At 49.7% G+C, this 22,044-nt stretch overlaps 1 protein-coding gene across 1 annotated transcript in view; it reads left to right on the forward strand.

Moving 5' to 3' along the window:
• The window catches only part of LOC144933605 (tyrosine-protein kinase receptor UFO-like), a 71,686-nt gene that overhangs the window by 19,050 nt on the left and 30,592 nt on the right, over positions 1-22,044 (forward strand). Inside the window, exons 3-8 of the mRNA XM_078858584.1 lie at positions 875-975; positions 2,626-2,805; positions 16,375-16,461; positions 16,973-17,088; positions 19,326-19,548; positions 21,060-21,202. Coding sequence (XP_078714710.1) covers positions 875-975; positions 2,626-2,805; positions 16,375-16,461; positions 16,973-17,088; positions 19,326-19,548; positions 21,060-21,202 — 850 coding nt within the window. The remainder of the gene's footprint in view (positions 1-874; positions 976-2,625; positions 2,806-16,374; positions 16,462-16,972; positions 17,089-19,325; positions 19,549-21,059; positions 21,203-22,044) is intronic.

The following is a 22,044-nucleotide window of genomic DNA, read 5'->3' on the forward strand; positions in this document are numbered from 1 at the left end:
CAACACCAGCTCCTCCCCATCACTGTCCTCACCACTCTCCCTATCTCTCTCGCTCGCACGATTTATAAAAGCCTCTTTCAGCGCTGAATATTTATCCATGCAAATTCGGGCCATGGCACCTCTTTTTAATCTGTGTTCAGCTTGTTTAGAAATAGACCAACTTTGCATCTTGCATTTGAGTGTCCTGGCTCGTTAAGTTAAGGATCATGACCAAATGACCCTTAGTGCACCCGATCTCTTTCGAAGATAAGTTGGGAATGTAGACTCGGTGAACCACACAAACTTCTATTTTTCGATTTAAAGCTTTCGTGACTGCAGGGATTCATCTTCTTGATTCTTTCGGTAAAGTCACGTAGAAGGAAAATAAAAAAATAAAAAAAATTCAGACGCTGTCTTTCCGACAGCCCTGTTCTTCACCTGAGGACGGCTGCTTGCGTTGTGGCCGAAACATCGTGAGAATTGTATTTTATTATGTTTTATTTTTATTATTTTATTATTTTGCTTGTACGTGACTTTACCGAAAGAACCAAGAAGACACACAAACTTCGTACAGCCATGCGGGCCCCAAGTGGCGGGTAAATGCCTATTAACTGAGCCAGCTGTGGTGAGGGTGTAGGTGCCCCAATACGATGGGTCATCTAATCTCTGACATGCTTTTTGGTGCCGCGGTGCGTTTTGCCGTGACTCTCAGTGTGATGCGCTGCGGGGTCCGGTATCAGAATCAGAATATTTATTTATCCTGGAGAAATCCGATGAGCTATGAATCTCCTTTTCAGAGATGTCCAATAAGGGGTCGGGTCAAAAGTTGCAACAACAAACAATACGACAAAATACGGTCTGCTGTCGCGTGACGCGGTGTGGCGTGTGGTTGCAGGATCACGTCAGTGCAGAGGGCCCTGGTGGGACGCTACCAGTGCGTGGCCGGGGAGTCGGGGGAGGAGGAGCTTTCCGACGAGGGCTGGCTCATGGTGGAAGGTACGAGCCACGCGCCACTCCACGCTCGCGGCCCAGCGCTGCTCGCTCGCTCGCGAGGCCAATCGAGCGTTCGTCTCTCGGCAAATTCCCTCGCGCTGCTCGAAACCTTGGAATTCCCTCCTGTTGTCTCGCCACCCGTGATGTTAACTACCTCACCTGGAATACAGGAGGTCTTGGGTTCGATCCCGACCCTGACACCTGGAAATTTGGAGTTTGCATGTCTCTCTCCCCATGGTCGCGTGGATTTTTCTCCGGGTCCTCCTGTGTTTCCCTCCACATTTAGAATCAACGAGTATTTGGCTGCTATAAATGTCCACGTGATAAGCCACTTCGTTGAGCTATCATTTATGATGGCCAGGTCGCTTCTTAAAAAGAGCTACGTAGCTCAGTGGGGCCTTACCCAGTAAAATACAAAAACAGTTTCAACGAGGCACTCGGGAAAACTCAGTGCGATCCGCGAGCTCCTCTTTGAAGTCACCGCGAGCGACCGCGTTTACTCAGCTGCTGGGCACTCACCGCTATTCCAACGGGGGGGGGGGGGGGGGGGGGGCGTCGTTGCAATGAGAGCGCTTCCTGGCACTTTGCGATATGTACCCCCTGGCCACTGGCTCGGGGCGGGGGGGGGGTGACGAATTGACTCTGAAAGACGGCGCGTACCGAGGGCATCGCAAATTAAGTCAGCGTCCCCGCCCCCCCCCACAGACGTTCAATTTCAAACTCAGCATGGACGCTCCGCAGAGACGTATTTAATATACCGAGATCCATTAAAAGCCGTGAACCTCAACACAGTTTAATGCTCCTGTCTCTTGCTACGCTCTGGAAATTCTGATGTTTTGTTTACATTGAGACGAACCACTGTCATCATCGTCACCAGCCATTATCTATTCACTGCTGAATGAAGGCCTCTCTACGCCATTGCCGTCACAATGTGGGTTACTGTTTGACCATACTTGGGAGCACTTTGTCTCAACTTCTTCCGAGTACCTGAGTGGTGTGGGTGCCTCTATCCAGTACATCTTCTCAAATAGACTGTGTGATTTGACCTTCTCGAAAGGCCACTGCAAAGCGAAGGTCTTCTTTCGAAAAAGTGAGTGAGCACTTGGTATTTTGGCACGAGAAATCGTGGAACGGCTTGCCCAGATATATCATAAGTGCACCCACAATTCATTAACCGGAGGTGAAAGTAAATGCACTTTCAGATAGCTGAATGACTAGATTTCGTTCTCCCGCTTGTTGTGCGTGTTGCCTACGTTGTACGGTTGTTGCCCATCGTATTTGGTCTGCAATCGCTTCCTTACTGAGTATCTGGAATACCCCTTTGCTGTGGTGTCTCAAGCTGTACTGCTTCGGTGGTGGGTGGGAGCTCAATATGAATATGAAATGATCACAATGACGACGACGACGTTGCTATCACGATGACGATGATGACGATGACGACAATGACGTTGCTATCACGACGACAACGACTACGATAATGATGATGACGACGTTGCTATCACGACGACGACGATGACGATGACGACGATGACGATGACGACGTTGCTATCACGATGACGATAATGACGATGACGACAATGACGTTGCTATCACGACGACAACGACGACGATAATAATGATGACGACGACGACGATGTTGCTATCCCCCGCCAGGCCTGCCCAGCTTCACGCATGAGCCGCAGGAGACGAGCGTGTTGCCCGGCGAGCCCTTCAACCTGACGTGCGTGGCCGTGGGGCCCCCGGAGCCCGTCGTCATCGCCTGGTACCGCGACGGCAACGACCGCCTCGACGTGGGCCACGCGGCGTCGCCCGCCGTGCTGCTCGTCAACGCCGGTGAGGCTACCGCGGCCGCAAGGCGCCACCGGGTTCAATTGTGCGAGTGGGGAGGCTTAAATAGTGTGTGTTTTTGGGTGGGGCGGGGGAGAGGGATTTGCGATTGTTCGTGAAATAAATGACCTTTTTTTAAAAGTGAGATCGATGCCATCAGAGGGCACGATGCCAGTCACGTGTTCTGCTCGTGGTGCCCTTTGCACTCTCACTAATATTTGTCGAAATGCCATCGCTCAGTGAAGAGACACGTAACCTTGGTGAGGGATTCAAACCCAGATCGTCTGTGTGTCAAACTAAGGTGCTTCACGGCACATACCCTCAAGCATTATTTTTTTCACATAAAAATGAGCTGCGTCAAAATTAGATTTATTTTTTCCCTCATTAATATCTGAGGTGTCTGCTCAAGCCCATTCCCACAGCCGGCATAGCTTTTTGCCCTTGCAGCCTTCTAATATAAAAAACCCACTGGAGCCATGCACATTTAAATCTAGATTTGTGTTTAGTCTGCTGTTCTTCCCCCGCACATCCGATTAGCACGGTTGGCTACGTACGGTGCGATATAGTTTTAACATGCACACATGCAGAGCCATCCCACGCTGACCACGCAGTGGGACTGTGGTCACTGCCCTCTCCTTCTCCTCCTCCGCCTCCTCCACGCCTCCGTACCTTCTTCCTCAGCTGGCATCTGGTGGCAGCTGTGAGTTCAATTAGCGTCAGCACGGGTGGGGCGGTTGGGCCCGCATGGCGAAAGCGGCGCGGACAGCTGAGCCACGGGAGAAGTGGGTGGTGAGGTGACCACGAGGCGTCAGATGATCGTCGCCAGCTTGCTCCCCGCCCCTCCCCATCGCCGATCACATTCGTTTTATTTGACTAATTTCCAATCAATCCCCGGCTGGTAGGCCTTGCCGTGCTCCGTGTCGTCCACGCGGATTGTTTGACCATGCTGGCCACCGCGGGATGGCCCAGGATTGATTCGAATGTCGCTCGCCACTGGTGTTGGCCATAGTCCGGAAGTTAACTCAGATTGCCGGGTTCGTAGCGCAGTACGCAAATCCACCGCGCCAGTCTCACTTTTGGCCAGGTTGAAAGCGTTCGACGTCGGACGGTAATTTCGAAGCTACGCAAAAGTGGGGTGAAAATTTGAACGCTCGTAGGGGTTTTTTTTTTTTACAAAAACCCTAACGCCTCCGCACACGTAAGGTGCGTAGCCTGCCAACTGTGAAGGTTGTCATCATTTGCAGGAGAACAGGTTCGTCCACAGCTAGTCAGAGGCAAAAAACCTGGCACGGGCATATTTTCTTTTTTAAATCGGTCACAGCCAGCACAGGCCCAAGTGGACGGCAACAATCAGCACTGTTTAGGGTGTAGCAGGCATGAGTTAGTGGGTGTCTTGAATCGAACAGGGTTATGAGAACTTTGGGAAAGATACGATGGGAGGGAATTCCAGAGTGGAGCAAGCCCGAGGGGAAGAGGCCGTACGAGAATAAGTTGTGACCTGCACTGTGGCCAGTGAGTGGGCGAGGGTGTTGTTGTGGCCTCCAGTGTGGTGACTGAGTAGGTGAGTCTGTTGTTGTGGCCTGCAGTGCAGTCAGTGAGTGGGCGAGGGTGTTGTTGTGGCCTCCAGTGTGGTGACTGAGTAGGTGAGTCTGTTGTTGTGGCCTGCAGTGTGGTCAGTGAGTGGGCGAGGGCGTTGCTGTGGCCTGCAGTGCAGTCAGTGAGTGGGCGAGGTCGCTGTTGTGGCCTCCAGTGTGGTGACTGAGTAGGTGAGTCTGTTGTTGTGGCCTGCACTGTGGCCAGTGAGTGGGCGAGGGTGTTGTTGTGGCCTCCAGTGTGGTGACTGAGTAGGTGAGTCTGTTGTTGTGGCCTCCAGTGTGGTGACTGAGTAGGTGAGTCTGTTGTTGTGGCCTGCAGTGTGGCCAGTGAGTGGGCGAGGTCGCTGTTGTGGCCTGCAGTTTGGTGGTTGCACTCGGCGTGAATGAAACGGCACGCTCAGTGTGGTAGACTCAACACGGGAGGAGGAATCATTGAGTGAAGCTCATTGGAACGGCGAAACGTGGTCGTAGCGACAGACGAGTGACAGGGAACCGATTGACTGGAGTGAATAGGTGAGTGATTTACCATAACTCACCTTGACTGCGTCATGGTGAATTATATCCAGTGCAGTATGATAGAAACTGGTTGCTCAATGCCAGCTGTAATAACAGCAGGATGTCACGTTTAGCACGTGTTCACGTGTCTGCTAAACATGCCTGTTGCACTTCTCTGCTACCAAAACGACATCGATGCCTATCCAATGATGCATTTCTACAGTCACTTGTTGTTCGTATAACGTTCAATTCAAATCGTTGTATACGCACCTTCTTGACTTATTAGAAAGGGACCATTCGGTACTTCGTTACTGCTAGCGGGACCCCCCCCCCCTTCTTAATTTGTCAATAAAAAAATGTCAATTTGTCAAGTAATGTTAAAATGTATTCGCAGGGCCCCTCCGTGCAAAGTACGATCTCCAACTATCAGTCAATCAATCTCTCTGCCCTTTCTCTCTCGCTTCTGAACGAGGTCCGTTTCCTGAAACGTCAGCCTTTGTACATTGTTCGAGTGTGAGGCCACGGTAACGGTGTGAATGTCGGGGTACGTTTGAGGAAATACTTTTTTTTGTGAAAGCAGTTTCATTGGCGGAGTCAACGGATTTGCAAACTGTTTTGTTGAACTTCCTCGTGCGTGACCGCCAACTCGCGTGGACCATTGTGGCAGTTGAAGAAAGTCTAAGGGTGCAGAATGGAGCCGGGCTTTGAGATTATCTACGCAATCGATTTATCTGCTGGTCATCCGTCAAAATTGCCCAACTACTCCGATAAATATCACAAAGGCAGGTGAGGAGGCGAGGAGAGCCTCTGTGGTCCATTGGCAGGGCTGGGAGACGTGCCGTGCTGAGCGTAGCTTGTAGGGGTATCCTGCTTTCGGGAGACACGATGGTGCTGGGGGTTGCACGCACCCTGGGTCACATGCACGCGCGCGCAACCTGGCTTTGCGTTCGCACGTAATACATTGATCCGATTTGACCAGAGTAATGTGCCGACTAATTTGAAAGCCGCAGGCTTAAACGAAAAACATGAAAACAATGAAAACTTCGCAGCACGTCACGTCAAGTGCCCCACTCCACCCCCCCACCTCCCCCGATTCTTCTCGCCACGAGAAATTTCTCACGAGGGCTAGCGGAGTGACCACTCTTTTGTAGGGGGGTGAGGGGGGGGAAAACAACTCTCAGCAAAACATAAAAGGGACCCAAAAAAACAACATAACCAACTCAACAGCACTCTCGCCAGCTCGCTGCGCCTTGCGGAGTCGCGTCGCCGTCGCCAGCGTGGGGCTGAGCGCGCGCAACGATCATTGCAAAGGACGCGCGGCGGCCGTTCTGTACCCGCACACGATTAGCCTCGAACGCAAGACACAGCGTGGGCCGCGAAATGTTTATCGCGATTATAATTACCGTTACAGACGACGGGTGTGGATCGTTACATGGGAGGGTCGTGAGAGTTTGGCGGCTGCCTTGCTGCCTTTACGCGGCGGCAGTGTGGAGCGAACACGGTTGGTGATTATGACGACGATGATGATGTGTATGTGTGTCGAATGGGCCAACGCAACGCGTTATGTTGAGGAAGAGGCGGCTGCATCCTGGTCAGAGAAGGCGCAGGCCGGTGTGGCGGTGGCAGGGGGAGTCTGGAGTCGTCTATATATATTTTTATTTATTCATACCAACATTATATTCCGAATCAATAAAACCACAGTATCGCTCCACGTGAATATTGCTACGAGTAACGTGCAGAAATTAAGATTGTTCTTTTGGTTATTTTGACATCGTTTGGTCGCACAATTCGTGCATCGCATTTAGAAAAGACTGTAAGTGAAATGACGAAGGTGAATAACGATGGAGCGTTTGGCTTCGGGCATGGGGTGGTGGCGAAACAGCCAACGGAGAGAATTGGGTTTACAAAGAGGGCCTTTTCTAGGCACCCTCTCAAACGATATTCGGGCCCTGATTGCGGGGAAACGTTTTTAAGAGGTAATGCCCACTGAGCTATAAAGCTCTTTTTTAGAAGCGACCTGACCACAAATGATAGCTCTACGTTGTGGATTATCACGTGGAAACTTACAGCAGCCGAATATACACATACACGCACGTTTCTAAATGTGGAAGGAAAAACTGGAGAAACCGGAAGAAAACAAATCCACATGAACAGGGGGAGAGAGACACCGCGAACTCCAAATATCCAGGAGTCAGGGTCGGGATTGAACCCACGACTGCTTGCATACCAGGCGAGGTAGTTAACATCTCCTAGCCACCGAGGAGACGGAGCCGCGGACGTGGCCGTGACCTCGACGTGTGCCTGGCGATGGCGGGCAGCTGCCATCAGCTCTCCAGGGGAGCGCGTCACGCTGACTGCCCCCTTTTCGGCACACGGGAATGTCATCGGAATCGCTGGCCTTTTGCAAAGCAGGTCACATGAAGAGAAGCATTCCTTTGTTGCTGGGCTTTTTGTCTTCGTCCTCAAGACAGATGAGTTTCAAATGAGAGAAATGTCATGCCACGAGTGGAATTCTCCGTGCCCCCTCCCCCCACCCTCCTGTCAATTCATTCCTTGGATGCCGCTGCGAATGCCTTCTGGTGGCCCTCTGGAGTTAACCGGCTCGGAGCGCTGCTGAGATCCTGAGTTTGATTACAAGTTTTAGCCGCCCATACATAACACGGGGGGGGGGGGGGGGTCTCATCGTAGAGAGGCAATGGTCTTAGTCTGGTCAATATAAACATGAGTGTGAGTATACCCACCTCTTCCAAGAAGGAATAGGCAAATTACCTTCAAGAGCGGCTGTCTAGAACTTCCTCTGATCCCCCACCCATGCCCCCCCCCCCCCCCCGTTACCCCCCCCCCCCCGTCTCTCCCCAACACACAGCTGCTTTTATTGACGACTGTGCGAGCCCAACTCTCAGCATGGGTGACAAAATGCGGGCAGTAAACAGGAAACTCACTTCTGGAAAAATATCCATCCCCTGGCTGTTTCAGCTGAGGGTTAGTCATGCAGAGATTGGGTCGAAGACATCGCCAGTCAGTGGGCCTGTGTTCTTGGGAGAGGTTGGCGGGTGGGGTGGCTTTAAAAAAAAATGAAAACAATGGTTCCCACTCAAGTGTTCCCACTCTGTGTTTTCAAGTCGTACCCATGCCTCGGCTCCAGCTGTCAGGTGGGAGGAGGAAGGGGCAATGTCGCTGCTGTGTGTGAGGGGCAACATTAATTATCGTGATTCACCGCTACGGGAAGAGTGAACTTGGGTGGTGCCAAAGGGGACATTTGTTGGTGTAAGGGCCCTGACAGTGCCCGTTCCTGATTGCGCCGCATGCTGTTCGCCATGACAGCCCAAGTTTTGCTCTACGTGCTGCGTGGAGCAGCCTCTCACGTTCTCCCTCGATGTATGATTGTACAGCACTGCTGGTCGCTTCTGCTGCTGCGTGGGGGAGGGGGGGGGGAATCATTGCGTGGATAAGTTTCCACAATCAGAGCCAAAGAACCACGACGTTTGCCAGCATTGCGTACGTCAGAGAGCCGTTCGAGAACCGGAAACGCCAGCAGCAGCCAGCGATGCCTTATGGTCGCTCAATTCAGGTCCCCGAAGAAGCTCCGCAGCACGTGCGGCGAAACGTCGGACATCGTCCTGAACTGCACGCGGCACAACCCGAAAACGCATCGGAGTGTTATGCAGCAGCACAACTCTGCAAAGCCACACAGTCTTAAGAGGTTCCTCTTACCGTACTGAATTTATTTGAGTAAAAATGAATACTCAGCAGTTGGTCAATCCACTGCTCTACATATGCTTCCATATGTTGTGTCAGTCATGGGGGTTATTTGACCATACTTCACCACGCTGATCAGTGTGGGTTAGTGAAGGGGGAAGGAGGGCTCGGTTCAGACGGCCCTCTAAACTGGGTGCTGAAGTTACAGCTCAAAATGAAAATAAAAAAATCGATATTTATCGTGAAATTATTCGTGAACATCATGGGACCTCCTTTGCCAGTACCAAAATATGAGAGAGAGAAAAAAAAGGGGAAAACCTATTCTCATTACTCTTTGGTTCTTTCGGTAAAGTCACGTCGTTAGAAATAAAATAAAACAAATCACGACGTTTCGGGCGCAACACAAGCATCACGACGTTTCGGGCGCAACACAAGCGTCCGACAACCACAGGAAGAAAACATTGCTGAAGTGGGCCATGAAGTTATTAATGAGGAGGGAACACGCCTCTGAGGACTTCCATCACCGCTGGTGTGAGGTCATGACCTCGTAAATCAAAGGCATCGAGGTAGCCTGCCAAGAGGCATGAGGAATCGACAGTGACTGCAAACGTGCACCACCAACGTGAAATCATCATCATCATAGGCTATCCCTCGTGATCGAGGATGATAGTCATCCGTAGAAAATATGGATGGCCGAAGAGACCGATCTGGAATTTACAGATTCTGCCGAAATATCGTGCACGTGTGTCCAGAAAGGGTGTGTGGAACTGGGAAAGTTAGTCGGGCAGCAGCGTGGAATACGACGTGAGTCATAAACACGGAAGGCACGCCGCGGAAAAAAGGTCTGAAATTAACACGAATTTACATCTGTCACGGCATCTCTTAATCTTCCTGCTACGACTCGCCAAATAAATGCACGGCACACTGCGCGAGTTGGACTTTGTTACGCAACGCATGCCGATGCGATGGTCCGTCATCTCAAAGCACTCGGGGGTGTCTGTTTTTTTTCACAAAAATATTTCCCCCCGCGAAATCTTCGGATTCCGTCAGCCCTGGCGGCGAAGGTTGAAGCGACTGTTGTTACTCAGCTCAGTCGAGGCGAGAGCAGGCGCTGGGCTTGGTGACTCACACCGTGGGGGCATTTCGCCCGCAATTTAAGTCGCCCCCGCCGCTTGCGCCGGCTTCAAGCGATGCTCAGATTGCCGCCCCGGTGGTGAACTGCGGGTGAAAAATGATTCACGCCTGCCGGATATTATTTTTAAAAAAATAATTTTACGAAAATAAATAAATCACAGCTTCCTCCATTAGCAATGTTTTGTTCGAATGGTTTTGAGGGTGTTTTTTTTTGTTCGTCCTCAAGTCGCGGACACGCAGCGCTGTCTTCCAGCCACACCGACGCCACCCCACTGTTATTTACATTTCACCCTTTGAATTCTTTCGTCGGCTCAATTGACTAATGAGCTTGTGTCGCCGTGACTCACGGTGGGAGGAGAGGGAGGAGGGTGAAAGCCCCCCCCCCATTCCCCTCTGCCCTCCAGGGATTAGACTGAACTGGCGAACGGTAAACGTTACTTTTAACAGAAATTCACGATCGGATTTTGGATCAGGTCCTGTAACGCAACCTTTGCCCCGCAATTGTTCCCGAGTGTTTTTGTTGTTTTTGTTGTTTAGAGTTGTTGTTGTTGTTGTTTACAAATGTACGGGAGCTGCCTGAACGCCAACAAACAACCCAACAGTGTGTGTTTGGAAGCACGCGGCTGCTCTCTGCTAACATTGGTGGTTGGGGGGGGGCCTTTAATTGATCACTCCGGGGGTCTTTTCATCACCGAATTGTACAACGTCACAAGTCTTACCGCAACAGCTGCGAGTCACACAGTCCCCAGGGGGGGGGGGGGGGGGGCTCTTTGTTTATGCAGCATATAGTTCACAAAAACAAGGCGCAGAGGACATCGTGTACGTGTGATGACATTGCTGATGATGCTTTATACATGTCACGTTTGTTTTGCTTACAGGGGGACACGTGCTGCCAAATCAGTGGTTCCTTAAATTAAAAAAACATGCAACGAACGGGCTTTCTCAGATTTGCTTTTTGTGATAGGGAACGGACATATTTCCCTCTGACCCACAGGTGACTTGCGTTGCCTTTAATCGAGAGTAGGTTGTCGTGTTGCTGACGTTATATCCGAGTTAGCCAAAGGTGTGCCGTTGCGGTGGCTTGTAGATGATTACGTAACAAAAAGTGATGAACGAATGAGTGACTGCCTCTGGCCGATTTTTTTATTTTTCATCCACCACCCAATGCGCCTCTGGGAGCAATGTTCTTTTTTTTTCAACGGTTTTACTTTAACTTGATTCCTCTGTTTGTCGTGGTTAAATCTTGTAATCAAAATCTCGTCCACTTCCCGTTGCCTAATGAATTCCACATTTTGCACACACGTACTCAGATCCGGTGACAATGCATGCCTGTGTCAAAATCGGCATTGATTAATCAATTAATTCGCTACTTTAAAGCAATGTACATGTTGTATGGACGCCTTATTGTTATCAGTGTTCTAACACGGCTAAGCATGCCCACAGGATGATGAGCTAAAATGTTCACCCACCTTGTGTTTAACGCCGTGAAACTGACTCTTGCGAAAGAGCTTCATTTGCTCATCGGATTCCTCCGGTCGAAACACATCTCTCGATTTCTGTGTTAGAGGCCGTCCATAAATGACGTCACGCGATTTTGGACGATGTTTTACCACCCCCCCCTCCCTCGTCACACGGCGTCACAAAAAGTCAGACCCCTCCTCAAATATGACGTCACAAAGCTCTGCCCCTCCCCCCAAAACCATATTTCCATTTTGAAAATAAAACATGCTTCAAATCGCTTTAAACTATTGGCATTGTGGTAATTTATTGACGGCCCCTTACTTTACTGCTCGGCAATCCACGTAGCCGCCGCCGTGGTGGTGGTGATGTAATCGGTCAGCACACGGAACTTGAAATCCAGAGGTCGCCTGTTCGACTTTGATCTCTCATCGAGCCGCAGTTGGAACAATGCTGCAAGTTTTTTCAATCCCACCACCCCCCGCGCCCCGCCTCTGGGGCCGTCCATAAATGACGTCACGCACCTAGGGGGGGGGGGGTGGGGGTCAGACATTTGTGACGATGTGTGACGAGGGGGGGGGGGTTGAGAAATGTGACATCACATCAAAATGCGCAACTTTAAATATAGACAACACGTTCTACTTAATAAAATAGACTTTTTAATAAATGTTTTCTCCTACAACATCAGAGTGCATCGCCACATTAAATACGCACTACAATAAAAATAGTTTAAAGCGATTTGAAGCATGTTTTATTTTCAAAATGGAAATATGGTTTGGGGGGGGGGGCAGAGCTTTGTGACGTCATATTTGAGGGGGGTCTGACTTTTTGTGACGACGAGGGGGGGGGGTCAAAAATCGTCCAAAATCGCGTGACGTCATTTATGGACGGCCCCTCTGTTAATCCACGTGTTCGTCGATGGGCAGCGAGCACGTGGTGGGGGGGTAAAGTGTGGGTCCTCCCACCTCTTCCAAGACACGTGGCCAATGTGGGAAGAAGAGGCGAAGGGCTGTCTCGGTGCTCGTTCTAGTTGAGGCCCTTCCACCAGCAGTTGCGTGCGCAGGAAATTGCAGCGCTGTACCCTTGGCTTTTAATCTTGTTTCGTACGGCTGCTGATGTAGACGCAGAGCGACAGCTGCAATTTCACATTCGGGTGGTCAAGCCAGACAACCGCGTCAGGAGCGGCGGAGTGGCATCGTCGCTGCGATGTCTCCTTCGTATTCGTGGATCGGGCGTTGCGTTGCTAAATGTTGCATGGGCTGTTCCGGATGACCACAGTCGCACACCGGAGAGAGTTTTAAGTTTTCCATTTGTGCATCAGGTATCCGCATCTGCCGTGGCTCGTGCGGTTTAGGGTGGACCGTGAGCTTCGTGGAAGATCAAACCCAGGGATCTTCTGCGTTGGCTCTTGGCTATTAATTGTATTGTAACAGTAAGCTTGTATGCAAACGAACCTTGTGCAAGTTTTGTACCTCTGCACTTGCGCAAATGTTGCAGGAATGTCAAACAACATTGACAATAATTAACTAACTGTACACATTTGGCCACGATAAACGCTGAACTAAATAAAGCCCTCCTCTGATAGCTCTCCGTGCGTTTTCAAGAAGCTCCCAAGCACGTGGGAGCAAAAACGTCGGACATCGTGCCAACCATGGGTGGAAAAAACCCAATTTTTCCAGCGGCAGGCATCGGGTTTTTTCTTTAATACAATTAAACCCGATTTCGGGGAATTAAAACCTGGTTTAATGAATACGAAACTCTGATCCGAGGCTTAGGCTGCTTCCTCGTCGGTGCTGCTATCGTACTCGGGGGGGCCGTCGGGCACGGGGTAGTCGTAGAATGCGGCGGGCAGGTTGGTCTTGATGAACACGAGGAGCTTCTCCTCCACAATCGTGGGCGCCAGTGAGTTCCTTCGCTTGGAATGGATGAAGTCCATCGGTGAGAAGTTGGCGAAGTGCGGTTCTGCAATTAGAACCAATTAAACCGGATTTCTCCCAATCTCAGATGATCGGGTTTAATATAAAAAGACAATTAAACCCGATTGTAAAAAACCCGACTGTGCCACCCCTGGTGAGAACCAACCCGCGGGTACAACTGCGAAGAATCTACTCCAGTAATAGTTAGAAACCCACTGATGTGCCTGTCCCTGTGGGAGTTACAGTATCAGAGTTGCAACGATGCACACACACACACACACGCACTGCTCTCCATCCCTGGCATTTTAATCACGTAGTCCAGTGGCATTATTATTATTATTTGCAACGAATCCCCCCCACACACACCCACCACCACATTCCGAATCATAACTGGAGCGTACGGAGCACAAGGCGGGTGTTTGTGATTTTCAGGGGAACTGTGCGTGCTGTGTGCGCCTTCATGAGATGGAATGGCTTGCTGCTGCTGCTGCGCAGGCCTTTGACATGCACGGGCTTTCAGCCACAAGATTTGAGAGAGAAAAAAACACGCGCCCAGGGTTCGGGGCAACGGAGATGGGGGAATCAAGAATCTGTTCACCGCACAGGGCATTTCACTTCTGAATGGGAGCATCTTAGTGACCGTCGTATCTACCAGTTACCGTGCGTTCCCTTAGCAACCAGTTGCCGTGCCTCCCCTTAGCTACCAGTTGCCGTGTATCCCCTTAGTTACAAATTTCCGTGTTCCCTTAGCAACCGGTTGCCATGTCTCCCCTTAGCTACCAGTTACCGTGCGTTCCCTTAGCTACCAGTTGCCGTGTATCCCCTTAGTTACCAGTTGCTGTGATCCCTTAGCAACCGGTTGCCATGCCTCACCTTAGTTACCAGTTGCCATGTTCCCTTAGCAACCAGTTGCCATGTCTCCCCTTAGCAACCGGTTGCCATGTGTCCCCTTAGTTACCAGTTGCCTGTTCCCTTAGCTACCAGTTGCCATGTCTCCCCTTAGCAACCAGTTTCCATGTCTCCTCTTAGTTACCAGTTGCCGTGTTCCCTTAGCTACCAGTTGCCATGTCTCCTCTTAGTTACCAGTTGCCGTGTATCCCCTTAGCTACCAGTTGCCGTGCGTTCCCGCTGCTGCCAGTTGCTGCTGCGGGCGTGTGCTGCAGCACTGTACAGAATATTCCGTTCATATCGGGACGTGCCAAAACACTTGAACGAAGTAGCTATCCAATAGACTGAAAAACAATTCCGCTGACTGTCAACAGAGGTTCGTTGGTCGGAGGAAAAGGAAGAATGTAGAGCCGAGATCAGTGGCAGATAGGTATGCAAAATAGAATGCGTCAAAGTCACAGGGCGGCTTTTTTCAGAGATGTATTCTGAATTTTTCGTACAAAATGCGATGCTCAAAAGAGATTAACTGCTGGGTGAAAGGGTTAATAAACGCCGTGTCTAAATAAACTACTTTTTTTTATTTTACCAGGCAAGGCCCACTGAGTTATTTAGGTCTTTTCAGAAGTGACCTGGCCACAAATTATATCTCAACGAAGTGGCTTATGTGGAAATTTATACCAGGTGAGGGAGTTAACATCTCGCCACCGTGGCATGTCTGAGACAGCATCACTGAGTTCTTGGGTTCGAAGCCGGGCATCAGCTGGCCATAATTAAACCGGGTTCTCATGTACAGCGATTTTTTGATCTCAGCCCGGGCATCAATGAGTGGACAAAAAACCCATCGTGTAAGATTAGTTTATTTCAATTAATTTGAGTATATTTCAGCTCTGGCAATTGAACAAAATTAGTTTTGATACACGCGCGATGAACGCTCTTTACAAGGTGTGCCTTCGTGGGGATAAGGAGGCCCAGCGAAATGACCTTCAGACGTAGTTCTGATTGTCATCGTCCACTGCGTGGTGCATTCCTATGTCTGACGATATCACGCCGATACGACGCATAGAATATAATTACGAGGGTGGAAGGCAAAAACATTATTTTCATAAAGCAACTGTCGGTTTTTATCCTCTAATTGTGCGCTTTGATTAAAGCCTGGACTTGCTTTGTAGTTTACAAGGTTGCACATTTCGCATTTGGCACCAGAGAATCTTATCCCTGGGAACCCTGCCACCACATCTCCAAGGCTCCCTGGAAACATACAATACAAAGCAAGGCCATTCTCTGTGAGGAAATACAAAAAAAAACCTCGGAAAACCTCTGGCTCTCTGTTTTGGATCAATGTGAAAATGTGGCTCTGGTTTTTTTTGCGGCCGTACCTGGTGCGGACGGGAGGCAGCGCCGACCAATTGAGTGTGTGTCGCGTGGACACGGAGGCAATGCAAGGGAGGTGCACACGGCCAATGGCGGGCAAGCATCCCACAAACGAGCGCGCTGCGGCGCAAAGCATTTGGACTCGAGCGGGATGCTAAACGACGCTCATGTTTTCCATCGGCGAGATTCCCTGCGCGCCCCCCCACCCCGCGCCCCCCTTGAATCCCTCTGCTGGTTACAGCGCAACGGTTTGGTGTGGGATTCGTGTCAACAACTTTTGTGTTCGTTCTCGTTATGTTTGCACACTCGCACCCTGAAACGTCACGTAACTGCCGCCACTGCCGACGGTCTTGAGCTGTGGTGGCCCTTGTGTTCACTACCTCGCCTGGTACGCAGGAGGTCGTGGGTTCGATCACGACCCTGACGCCTGCTGCTGTATATTTGGAGTTTGCGGCGTCTCTCTCTCCGTGGTCGCGTGGCTTTTTCTCTGGGTCCTCCGGTTTTTGCCTCCACATTTAGAATCAACAAGTTTAGAGTGTTTGGCTGCGATAAACGTCCACGTCATAAGTCACTTCGTTGAGCTATCATTTTGCGGCCAGTGCACCTTACTTGGTAATATAAAAAGTTTGTTAAGTTTAGTTTTAGTAAGAGCTGCTTAGTTCGATGGGCCATATCAGCTCATGTGAAGTCCGAGTGAATGCGATTTGGATGTATGCAACGACTATATGAACTCGGTGTGCTGCAGTCACGAGTAACGCTATCTCAGTCTGCATCTTCACTCAGACTGCGTTGATTTCACGTCGTCAGTCATGCTTGGCTCGTTGGTGGGCGGCAGTCGTAGTCATTTTGGATTTAGTTTATTGTCCTTCCCCCAAGCACCTCCGATTAGCATTGTTGGCTATGTATGGTAGTCATTGTAGACTAATTTAAAGGAGCAATTAATCGGAGGTCGTTGATGTCACGGATCTCATTAATTAAATGAACGCTGCCCTGCCGCCCCCTGTCCTCTGCCCGTCTAGGAATCACCAGCACAACGACGTACTCCTGCCACGCTTCCAACGACAAAGGCACCAGTGTCTCCAGACCGGCGAGGGTCAACGTAAAAGGTGAGAAGCCGGCTCTCAGCGTTGGAAATTCACATTTGAGGGGATTCCTGGAAAATAACTCCGATAATCCACATTGGGGTTTTTTTTTTTTTTTACAAATATAGAGAACCCGCACCACAAGAGGAAAGATACCTGAGAGGGCATCCATTATGGAGGTTTAAAGAATTGTGACAATCCAAGGCCGCAATTTGATTCAACGATATTTTTTTAAATAAAATATTTACCATCTCGTTTACATTGTTTTTTGTATTTGCACAGTTACGCTGACTCCATTAACCAAATGCAACATTATCATTGTCATACAATTTGCACAAACTGACATGGTGTTCGACATTTCGCACTGCACGCTTCGTCATTAACCGAAATTCAAGAAGCTCCCATGCGTGGCACAACCTGAAAAGCAAGCACATCCATCGGAGAGCTACGCATGCAAACTCCGGAACACAAAAAACCCTCACGCAACACGATAGTTTTATATCCGCAATGTCTGGCATCGTGTCCCGGTGAGCAGCGCTGCCCGACCCCCCGCTGGCTCTGAGCGTCTCGGCCACGACCGCGCACTCCGTGCAGCTGAGCTGGAGCCTGGGGTTCGACGGACACTCCCCCATCCACTCCTGCCGCGTCCAGGTAAGAGCCGCGCCGTCCCCCGGTGTCTCCGCGAAGAGATCCCATTCTAGTTCAGAGGAAAAGATATTCCATTCCTTCCATTATCCCACCCGGTGGTGGTGCTGGCCCACTGGGGGTTAACAAACTTGGACGGTTTTCGCGAGGACCCTGAAGGGGTCGGATGCGCTGTGAGTCGGGGTGGGTGGACGGGCTCACGGATCGTTTATCGACGGTCGCCGCGCCCGCAACTTGGCGGTGGATATTCGACTTGTGCAGTGGCACCACGCAGCTCGGCTCTCTCTGTCGTGTTCAGGCACAGGTAAAGCCACTCGGTGGCGTAGTCTTCTGGTGTGCAGGCGGTGAAACTGCACCAGAGTCCACAGGCCGGAGGGACCCGGGGGCTATGATGGTGGAGGTAGACGGCCTGGAGGTCCTATTTCATTATTTGCGCCAGGGCACCATGCAGACCACATTAGGCCACTCAACCGACGTGGCGCGTAAGGTTTTAAAATGGACGTGAAATAAGAAGTGATGAGGATTTATGAGAGCAGACGTTTTTAAATTGTTGTGTATATATATCCCACGTAATTCTTTGGTTCTGGCACTACGGAGTTACCGCACCAACGGGACATGTGAGGATGTGGCAGAGGAACTCCATATCTTAAAGAGAAGGTCCTTGCCTATAGCAGCTATAACATTTTATTTCAGCATGCCTAGCTGCTGATGAGACAATGTATGTCTTAACAGGTCCAAAGTATTCTTGTGCTGAAATTATGCACTCCCAGAAGGCCGTTGGGCCAATGGGTTGTGTAAGAAACACTAATTATTTTGGGATGTGGATAGACAGATATGAGGGAGATGTATTGTCTGCTAATTTTTTTTTCTTAAGAAATACAGGGTCAGTTTCATTCACATACTCTACAATTAGATTTTCTAGAATTATCACCGCAGGTTAACCTTGGCCAACATTCGCTTATATATATATGTTTTTGACGTCCTTGCAATTTTTTTTTATTAATTGATTTATTGTTTGCATTATGCAAATTAAATTGTCCTTGAGAACAGTACTATTTCTGTCCCATGCCGAGGGATAAATAAATAAATGTACCAAAAAAACCCAAGGTTGCCCTCCAGACACCGTTAAACAGCACAGGGCACTTAGATAATTGCACTTGAATCAAAACACAAACACCCATATGCAGCAGCAGCAGCAGCAGCAATCCGCGAACTTCACTCATCGATTCCACTGCCCACGTTGATGGCGTACCAAGACTGCTGCTTTGTCTCTTGCGCACTCTGCATTCGACCACCGCACTGCAGGCCAAAACCATTCCCTTGCTGCTTCTTCCCTGCTCGGGGTGTGGGAATTCCCTCACCTCATCTCCCTCCCCTAGTTCTTATGACCTTGCTCAATTCCAAAAACGTATGAACTCGTACTGTATATTAAACCTACTATGGTTATGCTTGTTGCTACCTGCCTGGATTTTTAGGCCTTTGGGCCTGTGCTTAACAATAGGCTCAACCCATAAACAAACAAACAAACCACATTGCTCTCCATGTGTCTTTGTGCCCTCTTCAGAATGTGTTCTCGTTTCTTTGTCAGGAGTGAGTCGCTAAATTTTATTTAAAATCTGGTAAGAGGTCATTGAGACTGGAAGACTACAGTGCCCAAGTGATCAAAGGTCAAAAACAGCATCATTTAGGGTTGAAGTATTGCACAATACGTGTACAGGTAACACTTAAAATATCCATAAACATGAAACCATGAAGCGGCATAAACTTTAAAAGCGGACTTAACATTGTACTGAGATACAATTTAAAATGCATTATGAGGTATGGTTTAAAAACACGGGCATTGGCATTGTCCAAGCAGTGAGTCCAGACTCAAATTGGAGAGTACAGAACAGTGACATCCAAATAGTGCGTCCACCAAGGAGATGGAATGATGAAATCAGCTCATGTGCAGGTAGGGAGCGGCAGGGGGTGGCGGGGCCATTTTCACACAAAAGAGGGCCCCACAACGTGCCTGTCAATGGTGACATGTGGTATCTTTCCCTGGGCTTCCAGGAACCTTTGGCCTTGGGTGACCCTATGGGCAATTATTAGGTGGAATATTACATTGCGGGATCGTGAGAGATGGCGAAGGCTTGCAGTGGATTGATCATAACATTGATGATGAAAATACCACGGTTTCACAAATTGACCACCTGCTTTGTTGTTGCCGCTTTATGTTTGCGCCACACTTTTCCCGCACGCAGTTTGCCGAGGAGGCCGCTGCCGCCGCCGCCGACGATGCCGCCGGCGACAAGAATGTCACCAGCTCGGAGGTGGAGATAGCAGCCTCCTCCTCCTCCTCCTTGCAGGGCCACACACTGAACCGGCTGGCAGCCATGACAGGCTACAGCGTGCGCGTGGCCTGCGCTAACGAGGTGGGGCTGTCCCCGTGGAGTGCGTGGATCCGCTGCAACACCAGCGAGGGAGGTAGGGATGCGCCTTCTCTACCCGCCACCGCGAGCGGAGCTCGCCAGCTCCAGGGCTGACTACACAAACACACGGCCCATCCATTTAATGTGCACATCGTTTTGGAACGGAGAAGGTGGCTGGGGGAGCTGCCGTGGCGTAACGGTTATCACTCTGGACATGCGAATTCAGAGGTCGCCGATTCGACTCGATCTCCTCGCGTCGCAGTTGAAACGATGATGCAGGTTTTTTTAATATTTCGCAGCCCTTCTGCAACATCATTGGAATTTACTGGAGGGTCTCACAACTCACTCATCACCGGCCGTGCGTATTAGATACACCAGCCGTAGATTGCAACATATGTGTGTAGGAAACAGTTCATGTAATATAATGCACCTGTGATTAGCACGGTTGGCTATGTACAGAGCGAAAGAAGTTTCAAAATAAAGAAGTGAAAAAGGGCTATTTTATAATTGGAGGTCGCTCATTTCCTCTCCCGCCCCTATACACTGGAAGTTCTTTTCCCCAGCAATCCGCGCTGTCAACTCCCTGACCCTGTTTAAGTCCATGGCTCAAAACCTTCCTTATTGACTCACTGCCTATCACTTTTACTGCTAGCGTCTTGAGATGCGGTCGTATTTCGACACGGTATGAATCCACATTGCATTGCACTTGTTTAGTCCTGGTAAAAAAAATTCAGCCGAACTTCAAGTTACGTGCCAGTGAAGTTTTACTGGCCACTTCATTTTAATGGGACTGTGCACAGAGAGTGGAGCTTCGGCCACCACATTTTAAAACGTGGACCAATTAGTAACACCGCTGCCCGCTTGTATTAGTCGCTGGCAGCGTTTCATACATTCACCGGCCGACTCCTGAAAGCCGTCTGTTTACTCTCCCACCCAAAGACCTTCACCCGAACGTACGAACACGGCTGTTTAACTCCCCACCACCGCACGAAGGAAGATTGAGCCTTCTTACACAACAACAAGAAGCAGCAGCGCCACACATGGCATTGCTGATGAACCACAAAGATCAGCTGCACCCGCTTGTGTTATCTCTCGGTGGAATGCAGGGGAAAAAGAACCCATTGCAAAACAAAAAAAATCTCACTCTCAACTCCACCAGCCTTACGCCCCCATAAACACCTTTGAACTTTTTTCCAATTGACAGCCTTGTAAGTAAAACTCAGTTGTATTTAGCACCATTCACACAAGGTCTCACAGCGCTTTACAATTTACAACACAATTCCAGTAAAACCCCTTGACATTAGAACTAAGAGGAAAACAACCCTATGCGGACGGTTACGCAAGAGAAAATAAATGTGTTTTCAAACGAGCCATAAAAACTTCGACTGATGAAGCATCCCTAATGGACTAGGGCAAAACATTCCACAAATGAGGCGCCTGACTACTGAAATACTGTATCACCCTTTACACGCAGATTTGTCCTTGGTATACTCATGTGCCTGGATTTGGTGGATCGAAGTTGCTGGACAGGGGCATATGGCCTTGTGATTTCTTTTCATTGTCCAGTTCCATCTGCCGCACCCACCGGCCTCGCCATGGAGTTTGAAAAGGACATGCTGATCTTCCGCTGGGACGCCCTTGACTCTGAGCTGACCAACGGGGTGCTGCTCGGATATCGGCTGCTCTGCTGGTACAACGACAAACACTTGGTGAGATGGTCGGAGCTGTTCGTTGCTGGGCGCTGGGCTCATTTGAGTTGCAACGCAGTGGTGGTGTTCGCTGCCGCTGCCCGTTGGACGTGACATTGCCATGAAAAAAATAATAAAAATGTACACATTCCAACGGCCTCATGGCCTTTCGGGATTGCGTAATATCAGCAGAATTGATGCCTTACAAAGCAAATTTCCGGACCAGTTCCAACATTAAAAATAAAAAAAAGAATAAAACATTTATTAGGTGGAGAGACAAAAATGTGAAGGGGACCTGGTATTAGGTCAGCAACGAAACACCCCCTCCCCGCACCCTGCGATGCCATGAATTGTCACGATTTGGGGGTTGTGGCTCGATTTAAAACGAGAACTTTCTTTCAATATCGTCGTGAACGTCAATCCTCTTGTCGCTGCAGAGGCCTAAAACGTGGCCGAATCTTGCATACTCGGTCCGAGCGATGTATCCTGAGTCTAAGGACCAGTGGTGTCAAGTGTGCGGTCGGTGCAACTGCACAGTGGACCACGTCGTGCTGGTCGTGGCGGGGTGGAGGCGGGTTATTTGACCGTACTTCGCCGCGCTGGTTAGTGCGGGTAGGTGAAGGCGTGCAGAAAATAAGTGGGAGCATAGAAGTATGGTACAATAATGGATTGTTGGTGCACTTCCCTGTGCTGCCTACAATGTAGCCGCCCCCCCCCCCCCAATATCTTGACAAAACTGTCGCACGTGGGAAAAAAAAAAACTGCTATTACTCAAGAAGTTATCAATGGCGACATCTCTATTATATTCTTGGTTCTTTCGGTAAGGTCACGTAGATAGAAAAGAAAATAATAAAATAACATTT

This window comes from Lampetra fluviatilis, chromosome 7 (assembly GCF_964198595.1).
Source record: "Lampetra fluviatilis chromosome 7, kcLamFluv1.1, whole genome shotgun sequence".
NCBI lineage: Eukaryota > Metazoa > Chordata > Hyperoartia > Petromyzontiformes > Petromyzontidae > Lampetra > Lampetra fluviatilis.